Here is a 14,648-nt window from a genome sequence, read left to right on the forward strand (position 1 = left end):
TGGCCTGGTTTTCGTGACGCTGCCAGAGTTGCCAGCCTCGATTCTCGGCCATGTTCTCGTTCCCCCGCCATTTTGTTTGTTTTCGGGCTTAGCAGAAAGGTGTAAATTAAGTCGCCTAAGCGGACAAATGGCCGTGTGGGTTAAACTATCCTGCGGGGTGGGGGTGGGTTAACGAGGGAGTGGGTGGTTCGGCGGTGGAGTGGGTGGTTCATTGGTAAAGTGGGTGGGTTGTTGGTGGTCGGGTGGACATGCGGAGGCGGCTTAAGTGCGCGTCATTATTCCGAGGCTGTAAGCCGCCTCGCTGTTGCCATAAAACTTATCAAAACTGTTTTCGGCCTCGAAATGACGCGAATTTGTGGGAGGTGTTTGTATGAAAGTTGTTGTGGTTGTTCAAGAAGTCTAGTATAATAAGGGTTGCTGTCAGGGGAGTTTTAAGCTTTGATCTTAGTTGATTGGATTTCAGACCTGACAACAATTTTAGATTAAGATTTTGAAGCCTCATCTGTTGCAATGTTATTTATTTAATTTAATGTTTAGGAAAATAAACCTGAAACTTTAATTTCCCACAAGTGAATTCTTGAAACTGAAATCTATTTCTTATTCTGACAAGGAAGTCAAAAGAAAAATTATTACAACATGGGCAATATTTGTCTTCCAATTTCTCAAATCCACTTTTCGACAGCTGAAAACACTTCAACTTGCACTCTTTTTTCTAGGACGTCCCCAATGGCACCTACTAATCCTCAGTCATTTTTCACAGCTTGGCTCGACATCTCACTTGTCAGCGGAGCAAAAAACGGGTTAAATGACCCGTTGGGCAACAGTGAGCACTGGAGACTCAACCGCATTCCAAACTTGGCCTGGACCGAGCGCCAACCACTTGACAAATTAGCGAGACGAATGCGAAAAATAAAATCTGCATGCGTTGAAAAATGCTATCATCATTTGGCCACCGCCCCCCAGCTCCTCGTATTTTTTGCCTTCGTTAGGGTTCTGGTAAAGAAAAAGAGACTTAATGGAGGAGCAGAAGCCGAGAACAAATTGCTGGGCTATAAACATGGCACATTAATATTAAATGCACTTTGCCAGCAGCTCCGGCTCGAGCGTCTTTGGCCCGGGGTTTCGCCTTTTTTGATGGGCAACTGGCTGCGCTTTGGATTGCGTTTGATGGCGTTGCATACTTTCAGGCGTCAATAGACTGCAATGACTTGCAACCCTTGCTTGGCTGCCTCCAAATCATTTGGTTCTGGCCAGTCTGCTTGGAGCTGCTGCTTCTGCTTGGTTCTGCTTTTCAGTTTAATATCTCTGGGATCCCTCGGCCTTTTGGCCCCAGCTCATCGCCGGCGTGTGCGTGCCTTGCATCCCGTAATTTGACTTCAAATGCATTAAAATCGCTGGCGAACCCACAGATCATGGTACAGAGGAAACTAGCTATGTGTGTACCAAAATAATAATGTGTACACCAATATATAATTTGGCACTTTTGCAAGGAAACTATAATATTTAGAAATATATGCAGAATAGCTCTCAAAAGATCTTATTTTTAGGTTATTGCACTTAAATATGTATTGAAAATTACTTTAGTTGAAATTTGCAAAGAGTCACAATTTTTTTACACGGGTTCTATGGAAATTGCTTGGAAATGTATTTTAAAGTCCGCTGAATTTACTTCGAAACTCATCAAAAACTAGACAGATTCTATGACACTAACACATTGTTTGATTGGCTTTCATAAATCATTGCATATTTAAAGATAAATTCAGTAAAAATTCTTTCCTGTTTTCAGTTTTAAAATTGTTAAATGGGTTTTGATTTGAAATTGACAAATCAGTATTATTTAGCAGTATTCTTTTTTTAAAAGAACCTTCAAGATTTTTGGTGGTTTGTAGCGCGTTTGCACTTTACTTTCTTGGCATTTGTGAGAGTGTTCGTGTATCTGTGTTTCTGTGCAGAATAGTGTGCATGTATGGCTTTATAATGGCCGTCCGCCCACAACAACATTCATCTTGCGAAAGGCGACAAATTATGTGCAATATACAGAGGACAGAGACAGCATGTTCGGACCCTCTCTCTCCCTCTCCCTCTACCTCTCCCTTTTGCCTCTCTTTCGCCCACTCCTCGCATGTGTTTGTGTTTGGCTGTCGGAAGTTTGTAATTTTGCCTGTTTCCGGCACAAAACTTGCATTAGTCTCTGTTAGTTTGCCAGTGCGAGTGTGTGTGTGTGTGTTTGCTTAAAAGTAGGCGTGGCGGAGGAGGGATTTCGGGGGCAAAAGGGGGATTACTTGGTTGCCAGGATTACCGTTGACTTCTTCCGCTGCCAGAGGCGGCGTCTTGCTTGCGTTCCAGCTTCCTGTTTGCAGTTGCATGCGGTTTTTGTTGTTCTCGCCGCCATTGTGCAACGAACCTACGCCAGTATGTGTGCGTACGTGTGCGTGGGTGTGGGTGTGCCACTCTGCTTTGGTATGTGTGTGCCAGGCAGAAACGTGTTTTATATGCGCGACTCTTGCCGCCACTGCAATTAATCATTGCGACAGTTTTTCCCACACTCGCCACAGGACCAAAAGACAATAGCGCCCTTAAAGAGAAATGGCGCCTTTAAGCCGATCGCTTTGACAGTCGCTGATCCTAACATGTTGGCTTTATAAGCAATGGATATTGTCAAGAACTTTACCAAATATTTTTCATTACTTTCCCTTCTCCATTTTTTCCAAATAGCTTGGTTGCCAATTTAAAATATTTCCACTCAAAACATCAGTATTAGTGAATGGTTTTTTAATCAAGTCGTCTTTCAAAAATATAAAATTAACTCTTGAACTAGCAACTATACATTCTGAAGAGCATATTTGTTGGAAATCTTTAAGTGGTTTTTCGATTTTATGTAACAAAAGTACCGAAGAAAAATTAAAACTAGGATTATGTCTAACTATTTTGTAATATGTGTTATTTATTTTGTTCATAATATGTTTCACTCACCTTGATGGCTCCGATGGCGTTCTGCTTGGTGGCGAATGTGACGAAGGCGCAGCCCTTGCTCTGGCCAGCTTGATCCCGGAGCACGGTGCACTCCTCGATGGTTCCGTGGCCCGTGAAGAGCTGCCTCACATCGGCCTCGGTGTACTTTTTGTTCAGCATGCCGACGAAAAGTTTTCGCTCTGCAAATACATCAGAGGAAAATGGGAAATGAAAGAGTGTGTTTTTCAGCGAATGCTTACAGAGGCAAACATAAAATAAATACGCCCAAGTTGAGTGGTAGAATTAACATAAATAACAATTGTGGTTGGGCGAGAGCGGGTCAAGAGGTCGTCCAACTACAAACATTCGGTTTAAAGGCCCCAACTTGATGAGTTGCCAATGCGGCGGGAACTATTATTATGGCCCGCACGGTACTTCATTCGAGGCTGTAAAAATGCTGCCCCAACCGAGGCAGCTGACTGATTGACTGACTGACTGACTGACTGAATGGTTGGCTGAATGAGGAGAGGGCCAAACGAAATGGTCACCATAAAAATAGCATTAAAAAGCGCGAAAAGAGTACATGCCTGTGTGGCTTAAAGGCTTTAAAGCTTATGGGTAGCCAAGGTGACATAGCGATGGAAACCTAGCTATTTTCCAGCTGAATTTTAAAGCTAAATCGATAAATGCATACTACAGAGCAATAAAAATTATATTTAGAATACTTTAAAAATTGTTAAAGAAAATACTAGGTAATTATAATGTAATTTATTTGTACTTAGTTGACTATTTTTTAAAACATTTTAAAGTCTTATTTAAATAATTTAATTTGAGTAGTTCTTCCAAAACTACATAAGTAAACTTAACCATTAATAGTTAAGCATCACTGGAATTTTCTTTGACCTATAACAGGTTAACACATGTTTGGGGGATTTCATTTTATGAACTCTCAGCTGGCGCTTAAATTTGTTAATGAGCCGACACTGTGCGTGCTGGCTCCGTTTAACGATCGGTCAGCGGGTATTTAACCCAAATTGTAGCACACTCGGCGTATGAGTGATATTTTTGACTATTTCCTTCATAGCCTTCGAACCAAGGGAGCTGCCATTAATCAGAAAACAACTTTGTAAGCAGCTGGGACCTGTAAAGGGAAACAACTTTAAGTTGGCCCAATAAATCGAGTGCGCCTTTGGTCTTCCTGCAGATTTGAGATCGCTCCCCTCATCGAAACGAGAACATTTGTAAGGGAAAAGTTTCTTTGCATGGCAATTGTTATGCTTTATCTTGGTCCCCATGTGAAAAAGGGGGTGAAGAGTGGGGTATTCCAAAACTTTTTTGGGAGCGCACATGCAAAAGACTAAAAACGCAATCGCAACAAATCGAATCAATGCAACAAGAACTGGCAACAGAGTAAGTACGAGGAACTTTTCATTCTGCAACACTTTCGAGCACTCGTCCTGCATTCCTCGAACTGTCCTATCTTGGCTTTAAGTTTCCCAGAGACAACACACACTGTACATATGTAAAAGTATGTAAAAGCATTTGGAGCTCAGGCATTTGCTTAAAAACAAACTAAGCGTGCGTTCAAACCACTTTTTGATACCTTAACTTGGGAAGAGAGTTGCAATCAAGAGTGTTTGAAGTTTGTTAACAAAAACTAAGAAATCAAAAGATAACTGAAGAGTTAAGAAGATTTCTTCCTTGCTTTATGGAATAAAAGAAAAAACATAAGAAGCACATTTACAATAACCAAGAGATAATTAACATTATTATTAAAAATAATTTAGATTTATATTATTAGAGCACCTTTAAATATCAGGTTATTTTAGCAGTTTCTTGGTAAATAATATTAAAAGGGTGAGAGACCTTCACCGAAACACACTCTTTACTTTTTGCACAGGGGTGTCGTTGAGTATAAATATAGAAAATTGTGTCGCTGCAAGGGAAGTGATTGGAAATTGTTGCTTTCGCCTGGAGTTGGCACCAACACCAGCACCAACACCACCAGAGGTGATCCAAGGGGACCCCCAACCAGGGCACTCAGAACGCACTCAGAACCCGCCCAAAGGGTCCTTCGAAATGGGTCTTATCTATAGAAGGGAATGGAGAAGGGGAGAAAGGGGGGATGAAACTTTTTCCAACTGGGTGCGAGGCATTCCTGTGTGCTAAATACATACGAAGTTATAGTTCTTCGCAGCCAGGTTTTGTTTGCCGTGCACCCTCGCCCAGGTTTTTTTGGTCTCTGTCCGGCACATGTGCAAAATTTATTTGAGGTTAGTTCAGGTGTGACACAAGAAGTAACATTTTATATATTTATTGTATGGATTTGCCATTTTAAGTTGAAACTTTGCCAGCGAAGATACGAGTGGCCCGAACCAAGGGCTGTGACAAAAGGAGGTTAAAACTTATTGCAGCCACCTGAGTCCGCCCTTTTTGCCACTCCCCCTTTCCCCTTTCCCCCTTTTCCCTTTTGGAGGAGCTTGTTAAGGTCCTCTTTTGTATTTGGCATCGCTGATTGGAAAGTTTTATGCGCACGTGATTTTTTCAGCGCTGATAAAAGCGTGTTGGGAAAAGTCCAGAGCAGCGAAAAATAAAACTCTCAAGCATTTGCTTTTATCCTCGCAACTGATGTGCGTTAAATTGCTTAGCGATGGATGAGGTGCAAAAAGTAGAAGGTAGTTTTAATATATTATTTTAGGCTACTTAAGGAAGGTATTTATTATGCTGAGAAAATAACACAAATCCCATATTTATGTGGGTTGTTATGTATAGTTATTTGTATTATTGATTTGCTTTTCACTTTTCCCCTCTCACTTTGAATGTAAATTGTGAAATGCAGTAATTTCTCTTTGGTTATGGCTCATTTCCATTGGTTGAGTCACTGCCGGTGCAATCTCCGCATTAATTCGGCTTTAGGCAGTTTATCATTTTCACCTTTTTCGGAGGCCAAGGAATCAGAGAGCCTGCGAAATGTCGCCAAATGGCAGGAATCTCATTTAAGTGAAGTCGCTGCCACCGCGACACTCACACTCACACTTTCGCTGCAGCTCTCTGTCATTCCTGTGGGCCATTACAGTTGCAGAAATTGCAATTTCACGACAATTACCACAAATTGGTTTCCTCAACTGGCTGGGCGAACATTTTCGTTTCGTTTCGTTTGGTTTGGCTTGGTTTCGTTTTGGGTCGTCCTTCTTCGTGCCTTCCGCCTCACAATTATGCAGCAAAGTTGCACGCCCCCAAGGGGGATTTTCCAGGATGAGGGGCACTTCCGCCTGTGGCATATGCATTGTAAGTTCATCCTTGGGAGCCAACTCTGCCATATGATGTCGTTAACTGTCTTAAGATTTATATGCACAGTCAAAAGCGGAAACTGCACTTATGTGAGAGGGGGGTGCAAGGGGGGTTGCAAGAGGGGGAGGGGGGTGTCGCCCCCATATCTTCTGGGTTCTCATATATTTCACTTCACACTTGAGACATCAACTTTTGTGTCAAGTCGGTTTTTGGCCCCCGAAAATTTTCAGCCCCGGGCAAAGTTTGTCATGTGCATAATTTACTTTTTCCCCACTCGAATTACGTATCTTTTATCTTATTAGAGTTTTTCTGTGGAGTCAGCCAAGCATTAGATTGCATTCAATTTGCATCGCAATTAAATTGCTCGCTCTCGGAAAAATCCTTCGACAGCTCTTAATTATTTCCCCAGTTCTGTTTGTTTGGCATAAACAAATTAAGCGCCTTGTGCGAATGTTTACAAGATAAGCGGCTTCAAAGCCAAATCTCTGGCATACTTTCTGGCGCCACACAATTGTACACACGAACATGTAGTCATGATACGCACTTACGCCAAGATATTTGTCAGGAAAGAGGTGGATTTAATGAAGACTAGATACCCTGATTTAGGTATATTTAATATTTGAGTTGCTCTGCTAGTTAAAAGGAACATATGAAAAGTTATTTGTAAAATATTCAAAATCTTAACCATCTTCAAAAACTTTGCAACATTTTTGGGGCTTAGTTCTTAGTAACTTTATTTTCGCTACTTAAAAAACTAACATTTGTGAATCTTTTACTATTAGTATTAAATTTATACATTTACGCACGACAATGTTGCTGCCAACTATATTGATTATAAATTAATTTAAATTCTTTTTACTTTTTTATTTTGCTCATAACATATTCTTAAGATGCTTAATTTCCCTAATAGCTAATCTTCCCAAATCGTCTGCCATTAAAGGGTAAACCGCAAACAAAAGTCAAACGCATTAACCAGAACAATTGCATTCGTGCAAACGGATGAAGCGCATAAAACTTTTGCCAAAACAAGTGAGAGTGGGTGAAATTCCACCGGAGGGTTGTCAACCGAGATTTGCATAGATGGCAGTATGGATGGAGCAGAATTTGCTGCTATTGTAGGGAACATTTAAATGAGGACGAATGGAGTGGAGCAGAAGCGAAAGGATAAATGTTAAACACGCCAGCCAGATATGTACAAAACACACATTCAAATCAGAAACTGAAGTACGAAATGCGGAGTTCGAATCGGATAAATGGAACATTATTCAGGACATTATTTGGCCAGGGGCTAAGAAGAAGAAGAAGCTGTAAGGTAATACATATGTAAAAACAGATGTGAACAAGTTGGCTAATGGCTATTACATTGCTTCGGCACTTCTACTCTCTCTTCCAGGAACAAATGGCATACAAAAGCTTAAGCCGAGTACTCCGAAATATTATTTATATTTGGCTTAAGGTTTTAGTTGGCTAGACAAATGTTGTGCTCCTTCTCCCTTGGCCATTTAATTGGTATTACTTTTAATAGCTTAATCACAGGAAGTACACTTCGTTCGCTGCACCTGTCTGCTTAATCCTGGAACTTGAATTGAATCCTGAATTAATCAAGACACATTATAATAGAGCTTGTCTCAGACAGCATCTAATCACATTTTAAGCTACTTAGGCCGCTTCTCGGCTCCTCGTCTATCAGGTTTCAATTAAAATTTTGCATAAGACATGGACGGTTATAAGCAGAAAGGCGGGGAGGATAAGTGGAGGACTCGGGATGTGGGATGTAAGATACTTCACTCCCGATCCGCCGTCTCTAAAAACAGTTAACGTTTTCAATTATAACATAAACACTCCGGCAACACTGTGCACACTACAAAGGAAGCCAAAAGAAAGACTTTCCCCATTACACTTACCGATATACATAGTTATTAAAAATTAAAAATAATTATTGAAAAATATATACACAAAAGATATTTTCGGTTACTTTACTTATTAGGTTGTTCAATTTCTTTTGGTAGTTAATTTAAGGTCTTTAAACTCTCTTAAATTAATTATTATTTTTGGCACTGCAAGAGGCATGTTTTGTTGCCTCTGCTGTTGTTGTTACTGTGTGTGTACTGTACAGATTAAGCGCTGAGCGCACACGAGGCCTGATAAATGAAAATGGCATGCACACATGTGCAGCAACAGCAGCAGCAGCAACAGCAACAGCAGCAGCAGCAGCAGCAGCAACAGCAGCAGCAGCAGCAACATCAGCCGCTGTGCAGCAGCAATTTTGAAGTGCTGCCCGAGTTGGAGGCAACTTTTCACATATTTGTATCTGTTTGTGTTGTTAAGTAGTTTGGGCGTTTCCAACTCGCAGTCTCAGCTGCATAAATATTTATTGCAGAAAATTCATGTGTGCCGTGGAAGGCGCCAATTCACATTGCATACTTTCGGACTGGCTGCTCATAATTAATTTAAAGCCCCGGCAATCGGGAAAAAAAAATGTTGTAAACTGCTGAAATTATGATGCTCATTTCGGGCCATCAAAATGCCCTAAAATGGAAATGGAAATGGAACATTCAAACATACAAACATACAAACCGTATGCATTAAGTACAAACATATATGGGGTAGTCCGTCGCAATTGTTCGTTCCCCTGCCGGCGGAGTTTATGGCCCGGCCCAAAGGGGCCAGACAAACTTATTGCGGTGCAGAAATTTTTATGTTTTAATTCAATTAAGCTCCCTGGCGGTTCCTGGTTCCCCATTTCCAGGAGGCAGGCGGCAGGAGGCAGGATCGCAGGCGGGAAAACCCGGGAAAAACCTCTGTGGGCGACGCATTTAATGCGCACAAATTTTCGACATTTCTTTCCCGCTCGCTCTTTTGCGCTCCGCGTGGCATATTTGCATAATTTTGCAATAATTGACAAGCGGAAAATGTTGATGCGGAAACGGAAATTAAAATGGAATTTTCAACTAAGCTTTTTTTTGCTTCTTCCGCACGCCAACGTTTTGCCACTCGGTGACGTTTTGCAAGGAATAATTATGTGCATGTAATTAACTTATAACAAGGAAGGAAGACTTCTGCTAAAGGTGCAAGAAGTTGAAGGGAAATTGGAAAAAATTATATTTGCTTTAAAGGTTTTTACTACTTAAGAATGACAGTAACTATCTTGGAAATATAATTCATGTAATATTTGTACATAATTTAAACGTAAGCTAAAATTCTTTGGGCTAAAATAGTACACATGTTTTTATTCATTTCAATAATCGCAGTACAAAATTGGAATAATTATATTTGCTTTAAAGGTTTTTACTAGAAAAGAGAGACTAAGAAATTAAACTATCAAGCCAATATAATTAATTTTTAAATTTGTACATATTTTAAAGGTAAACTTTACTGCAATGCAGTAATTTTATTAATTTCTATAATCGCAGTACAAAAGCCTCACCACTTTCTAAACCTTTCAACTTTTGCTGGCCACAAAATACAATTAGGCGGCATAAAAGCTAATGCCGTGCCAACCACGGCGACAAATGAACGAAATCATTATAATCAGCCTATCCCTGCACCAGTTCGAGTCCCAATGGCTCCGCAGCCTCCGCAGCCTCCGCATCCCTCGTCCTTCCAGGACCGCTGACCACGATCCACTCCGTTGACAGGAGCTGGGAGCCCGGGCACGTTTCGATTACGTTGGCAACACTTCCGGCCCGCGAGCGCCACAATTTCCGCTGCAGCAGCAGCAGCAGCAAAATAAAAAAAAGTAGGGGGAAGTACGCCGAAGATGATGGGGCAGGACCAGAGGCGGGGTTTTTGTGGAAGGATGGGGGATGTTGCAATAGGCAAACTGCCAGCAGCCAAATGGGGATTTGGGCGGCCTTCGGGGGGAGCTGCTCATTTTTGCCATTCGCTTGAAGGGTTCATTTGTGTGTTATGCGAGCAATATCTCTCGTGTCTTCTGCTCTATTTTCATGCTTTTTTTGGAAAGGTATTCCGTTTTATTAAGAAGTTTTGTAAAGGTCGGAAAAAAATTTTTTTCTAAAGTGGTACTGACTAACACATGGCTTATTTATGGGATCTATATAACCCTTAAACTAAATATTGCAGAAAATAAACACATAGTTGTTATTTTAGTTAATTAAGTAAAACTTATTACCACAATTATTTCAGTAAAAGTGTTAATTATTTAAGACTCAAGAGTATTTTTACGGCTTAGGTTTCCAGCCTTGGGACCTTTTTAAAAATATTTTCGTTGCTGTTTCCTATTTTTTGTATTCTTGCCGGCATTCGATGACCGCTTCTGGCTGCCTTTGTGCTCTTCATTCAATTACCGCTGCCAGCGGCTATTCCTATTCTAATGTTTTCCATCCCATCGCCCCGCCCAAAGTCTCCTGGCCTCCGACAATGTTCTCAAGTGCTTCACTGGCAACTTGCCCTGAAGATGAGAAATGCTTGGGGGCAAATGGAGAAAGCGGAGAAAGGGGACCAGAAGATCGAGCATTGGGAGCAAGACAAAGCTGAAAGTGCAATGGACGAAGGGGAGGGGGTGATGCCAAGTCCATAAACATATTTATCCTAATTTTTTCCTATTGCTTCTATATTATTTTTTGTGTGTATCAACATTTTTCCTAAGTTCTTGGCAAGAGCCACCACTTGAAGATTGTTGAAATGGAACTACAAAGAAGTTGCAGTCTCAAGTGGAACATGGAAATGACTTAATGAAAAACCACTTGACCAATATCAATCAGCAAAATGTGCACATGCCGTTGGGTTTTTCCTCTACGAATTCCCCAACTCGGCTTGCTAATTGACAACATAATCAAAAACTAAATCGTCAGCTAAATGCAGATTCGCATCATTTAAACATGCATTTCGGTCAGGCCAAAACCGAAAGTATCGAAATAACTGACAACATGAGCTCTTCATGCATCTCCATGATTAATTTGGATTCCCAATTTCGAATTTAAAACTGAATTACGTTTTGGGCCAAGTCATTATTTGCCAGGTCTGTTTCGGTCTCTGCCAAACTGGTTCTATGACGCACGTGCTCCGGAGACAATAAACGTTTCTGTTTTCATGGTTGTTGTTGTTGCTGCTTGGAAGGCGGCGTTCAGACATTCATAAGATACATTTTAACGTCGTATCTTATGTCGCTTTATAGCTCATGCCTTGCTGCACATTTAATCTCGCAGATTCTCTCCACGCCCCCAACTCTCTACTATTTTCAGGTGTTTCTGCATATTTGCGGCTGTGAGATGTCACGTCAAAGGTAATTTTGATTGCCAGTCAGTCAGCATCTTTCCAACAAGTTGCTCAAATCTCCTCCCCGACACTCGTAAAATATCTCAACTTGTCTGGTGTTCTTTGAGCTGCTTGCTGCTTTTTGTTTTTTACACTTTTTTAACTTGCCTCGCAATGCGCTTTGCATAGTAATCAGTTGGGGATCTTTGGAAAAAATGCGATGGCTTTGCCTGATTACTTTGAGGGAAAATTAGAGTGAAGGAGTGTTTATAATAGACAGATGTTGATTAGAAATTTGAATACATTACGAATAATGAAAGGGATTTGTCGATAGAAATTAAAGGCAATCATTTTCAATAGTCTGTAGTGTAATTTGTTAAAATGTAGTAATATATCAGAACTCAATTAATGAATAACATTTTTATTTATTTAGCATTAGACATTTAATGATTTTTTGGAAAATAGTGATATTTCTAAAGGAAAAGTAATAATTAATTATTGTATATCTGTTTGCAGTAAAAGCTAATATTCCTTTTAGTGTTGGAGGAACCTTTACGTGAATATTAACTCCCTTTAATGGAAAATTCAGTGACTAAATTTCAGTTTCTGAGCCCCTTGACCACTAATGCAGATTGGATTCTCCATTATCCTCTGCGAGGCATCTTCATCGCCTTCTCCGCATATTGGCAATTTCTGGCAGCCCGGGCTGATAAAGCATTCCTGGCACATTCTGGGCTTCCAGATAATTAGCTTAAAATTCCTGGAGCGGAATTCATCTTCCATATGCGTAAGCTGACGGTCTAAGGACTCCATTGCTGAAGCTAAAGGATGACTTTCCACTAGCCCTCATACATAAATGTGTGTGTATATGTATTTAGTAGGAGTCTTCCCCATTTCCGATTGCTCAGATAAATAGGCAATAAATGAGAATTTGCCAGCCAGTTTGCTTATCGGTTGCATTTCCCAGCAATCCAAAGTTTGATGCTCGATTGTTTCGAGTTTCGCTTTGTTTCGGGGCAGATGTAAATATATGCAGATACGACTCACAGATACGACTTACAGATACAACTCACAGATACGATTCACAGATACGAGGCCCAGATGCGAGTGTATCTGTTTGAGTTGCCCCCTTGCCACATCCGAATCAATTGATTACGTATTCCGCATTGTTGTGTATTTGTCGCGACAGAATTTCATTTCGTTCTTATGGGACGTTCAGTCGATCAAGCGACCCATTGAACCCCCCCCCCCTTAACCCCTCTTCCCCCCTTAACCCCTCTGTGCCCCACCCATGTCTGCCGCTATTGAACTGTAACGCATTCGACATTTGTTGCTCTCGAGCATTGTCTATGCAAAACTGTGGCTGCTGCTCATTCTGCGGTGTTCGTTGAACTCGCTCGATGTTCAACTTTTTGGTCACTTGTCACCCGGCCCTCGATGTTTGATTTCCCGAATGCAACCCAAGGGGGTCAATGGGGGTAAGCGGAGAACACGGCCCTTTTGGGCCAGTTGTCAAATAGCTTAGAGTTCGTAGGGAATTAGCTAAAGCAAATCGTAAAAGGGAGCTTTGAAAGAAAAATATTTAAAGAGTCCAAGATAGATATGTTGATGTAATGTTTAAATAAATATAAAATAAATCTCTATGTTTTACGAAAAATACTATTTTCCTCACTAAATGCAGCGCATATTATTATGTACGAAATGTTATCAATTTTAATTTTTGTTATACGATGTTTATTAATAATTGTTAAAAAAATTGCTATGTAATTTTTTAATTAAGCATGAAATGTTGTATCATTTTACAATTTAATTTTTTGTTCTGAACAAATATTATTTCACATGACCCTAATGTATTTAATAAACAATAGCAACTGAAAACCAGAAAATTCCGAAACAGTTTCTAAAAATAAATGCTTCCTTTAACAGAGTCTTAAGTTTTTGCTTTTCATTATTAACTATTATCTAATATTTTTGTTTGGTCAACATTCTTTCCAGGTGTCCCATATAAGTCTATAAACATTGCTCCAGCTACGAATAACTTACATATTTAACCAGAGTAACTACGCATATGTCTCATTCTTATTTTTTTGTTTCTATCCCGTATTTGCATTCAGCTCTCCGACAGTCTTTAGAAGCTTCAAGAAACCAGACATTACCGCAGCGCTTGGGAATTGCAACTTGTGACTGCTGGCTGAAGTTCTTCTTCTTGCTAGTAGCTCCCTATCCCCAGAAAAACCCCACGAAACCCGTGTTAACCCATCAATTGTCTGCCGTCTAACTCGGCGCATGACTTGCATATTTAAGCGATATATGCGAAATGAATTGTTGACTTCGACTTTTCGTCCGACTTTGACTGTGCCCAAAGGCAGCCAAAGTCAAAGCGCTGATAAATAAGCAGCCAGAAGGGAATCAACCAGTAGACACGGGAAAAAACTGAAGAACAAACGGTGGAGAAAAACTATAAATAAATAAAGTGCATGTATTTCGAAAGCAATTCGATGCAGGCGAGAGCCGAACGAAAAATAATAATAATTTTATGGCAAGATCAAGTGACTCGGAGGGCGTTACCCAGAAAATAGGGGGTGTAAGTCAAAATGGCTGTCAGTCAAAAGTGAAGTGTAACAGCTGGATGGATGTGTGTGTGTGTGTCTGTGTGTGTGGGTGTTATACAAGTTACATAAGGTTGTTGGTCCCAGAATTTGTGGCAAGGCATTATAAATGTATTTTCTTGCGACTCTAGCTCTCTTCATCTCATCTCAACGTGTGCAAATGCGTTAACATAAATGTAACACGTTTCGCTGTGGTAACAACAACTGCAATAGCAGCAACAGCAACTATCCACATGTCACGTAGCTTTTGCATGCCAACGACAGAGACGAGAACAGAGAACCGAGAATGGAGAACCGAGAACCTGGAACCCCAAAGACCCGAAAAGTCGTGTGACCCGAGGCAGCCCAAGAAACTGTCACATTTCGCAGACCAGACAGGAAGTCAGTGGCAAGAGGAAGAGTCACGTGGCGGAATCAGACGTTAAGTCACTTTCCTCCGCAGACCCAACAAAGTATTCTAAATTGTATACAACTCCGTAGCATGGTCTAAAAATATACATCTTAAGCGACTCCACAATGAATAATGTACCAGTTGCTAGTTGATTAAATTTTTAGCAATGCCGTGCTAATTAACAAGTC

The 14,648-nt window shown here is 40.6% G+C and overlaps 1 protein-coding gene across 9 annotated transcripts in view; it reads right to left on the reverse strand.

Annotated features, from left to right (window-relative positions):
- Nucleotides 1–14,648, reverse strand: part of LOC108094500 (CUGBP Elav-like family member 2) — a 58,304-nt gene that overhangs the window by 10,737 nt on the left and 32,919 nt on the right. For 8 of the 9 annotated variants that reach the window (XM_017195102.2, XM_043208670.1, XM_043208676.1 and 5 more), the window contains one exon: nucleotides 2,974–3,152. In XM_017195102.2, the coding sequence (XP_017050591.2) occupies nucleotides 2,974–3,152 (179 nt within the window). Of the gene's footprint in view, nucleotides 1–2,973; nucleotides 3,153–14,648 lie in introns of those variants that run through there. The other variant, XM_043208677.1, reaches the window with a different exon arrangement.

The sequence above is a fragment of the Drosophila ficusphila genome, unplaced genomic scaffold (genome assembly GCF_018152265.1).
Source record: "Drosophila ficusphila isolate 14025-0441.05 unplaced genomic scaffold, ASM1815226v1 contig_607, whole genome shotgun sequence".
NCBI classification, from domain to species: Eukaryota; Metazoa; Arthropoda; class Insecta; order Diptera; family Drosophilidae; genus Drosophila; species Drosophila ficusphila.